We start from the raw sequence: 682 nt of genomic DNA on the forward strand, positions 1-682 counted from the left end.
CCAGCCGCTCCGGCCATGGGCTGGATCCCTCCACCCACCTTCACCTGTTCCTGCAGCTCCCAGCTTCCCTGCCCAGCCCCACAATCCCCACCTGTCCTCCCACCCTTCTGCCACCACATCCTGGAAGGATGCAGCCGGGCCACCAAAGGATACCTCTTACCTCCGCCTGCAGCAGCTTGACGGACTCGCACTGGCTGCAGAGGGGCTTGTCAGCCACCACAAAGAGCAGGTTGGTGTTGGCCAGCCTCTGCGCATGGAAGAGCCTGGGGACAACATGGCAGCCGGGACCCTCATTACCCCTGGGCCCACGCTGGCTCCCAGTGCCAGTCATGCTGGCAGGTGGCTCCAGGAAATCTGAGACAGTGGGGTGTCCCCATCCCATCCCATCCCATCCCATCCCATCCCATCCCATCCCATCTCATCCCATCCCATCCCCAACTCCATCTCCATCTCCATCTCCATCTCATCTCCATCCCCATCTCCATTTCTGTCCGTCTCCACCCCGTCCCCATTGCCATTCCCATCTTCAACTCCAAGTCCATCTCCACCTCCATCTCTGTCTTTGTCTCTGTCTCAGTCCCTGTCCCCACTCCCATCCCTGACTCCACCTCCACCCCACATCCCCATCTCCATCTCCATCCTCAAGCCTGTCCCCCCTCCCGCCCCCATCCCGATCACTGCC

At 61.4% G+C, this 682-nt stretch overlaps 1 protein-coding gene across 1 annotated transcript in view; it reads right to left on the reverse strand.

Moving 5' to 3' along the window:
- The window catches only part of LOC103774928 (voltage-dependent calcium channel subunit alpha-2/delta-2-like), a gene marked incomplete at both ends in the record, with an annotated part of 3768 nt that overhangs the window by 142 nt on the left and 2944 nt on the right, over positions 1-682 (reverse strand). The window contains one exon of the mRNA XM_008942366.1: positions 144-284. Coding sequence (XP_008940614.1) covers positions 144-284 — 141 coding nt within the window. The remainder of the gene's footprint in view (positions 1-143; positions 285-682) is intronic.

This window comes from Merops nubicus, unplaced genomic scaffold (genome assembly GCF_000691845.1).
Source record: "Merops nubicus isolate BGI_N331 unplaced genomic scaffold, ASM69184v1 scaffold28856, whole genome shotgun sequence".
NCBI classification, from domain to species: Eukaryota; Metazoa; Chordata; class Aves; order Coraciiformes; family Meropidae; genus Merops; species Merops nubicus.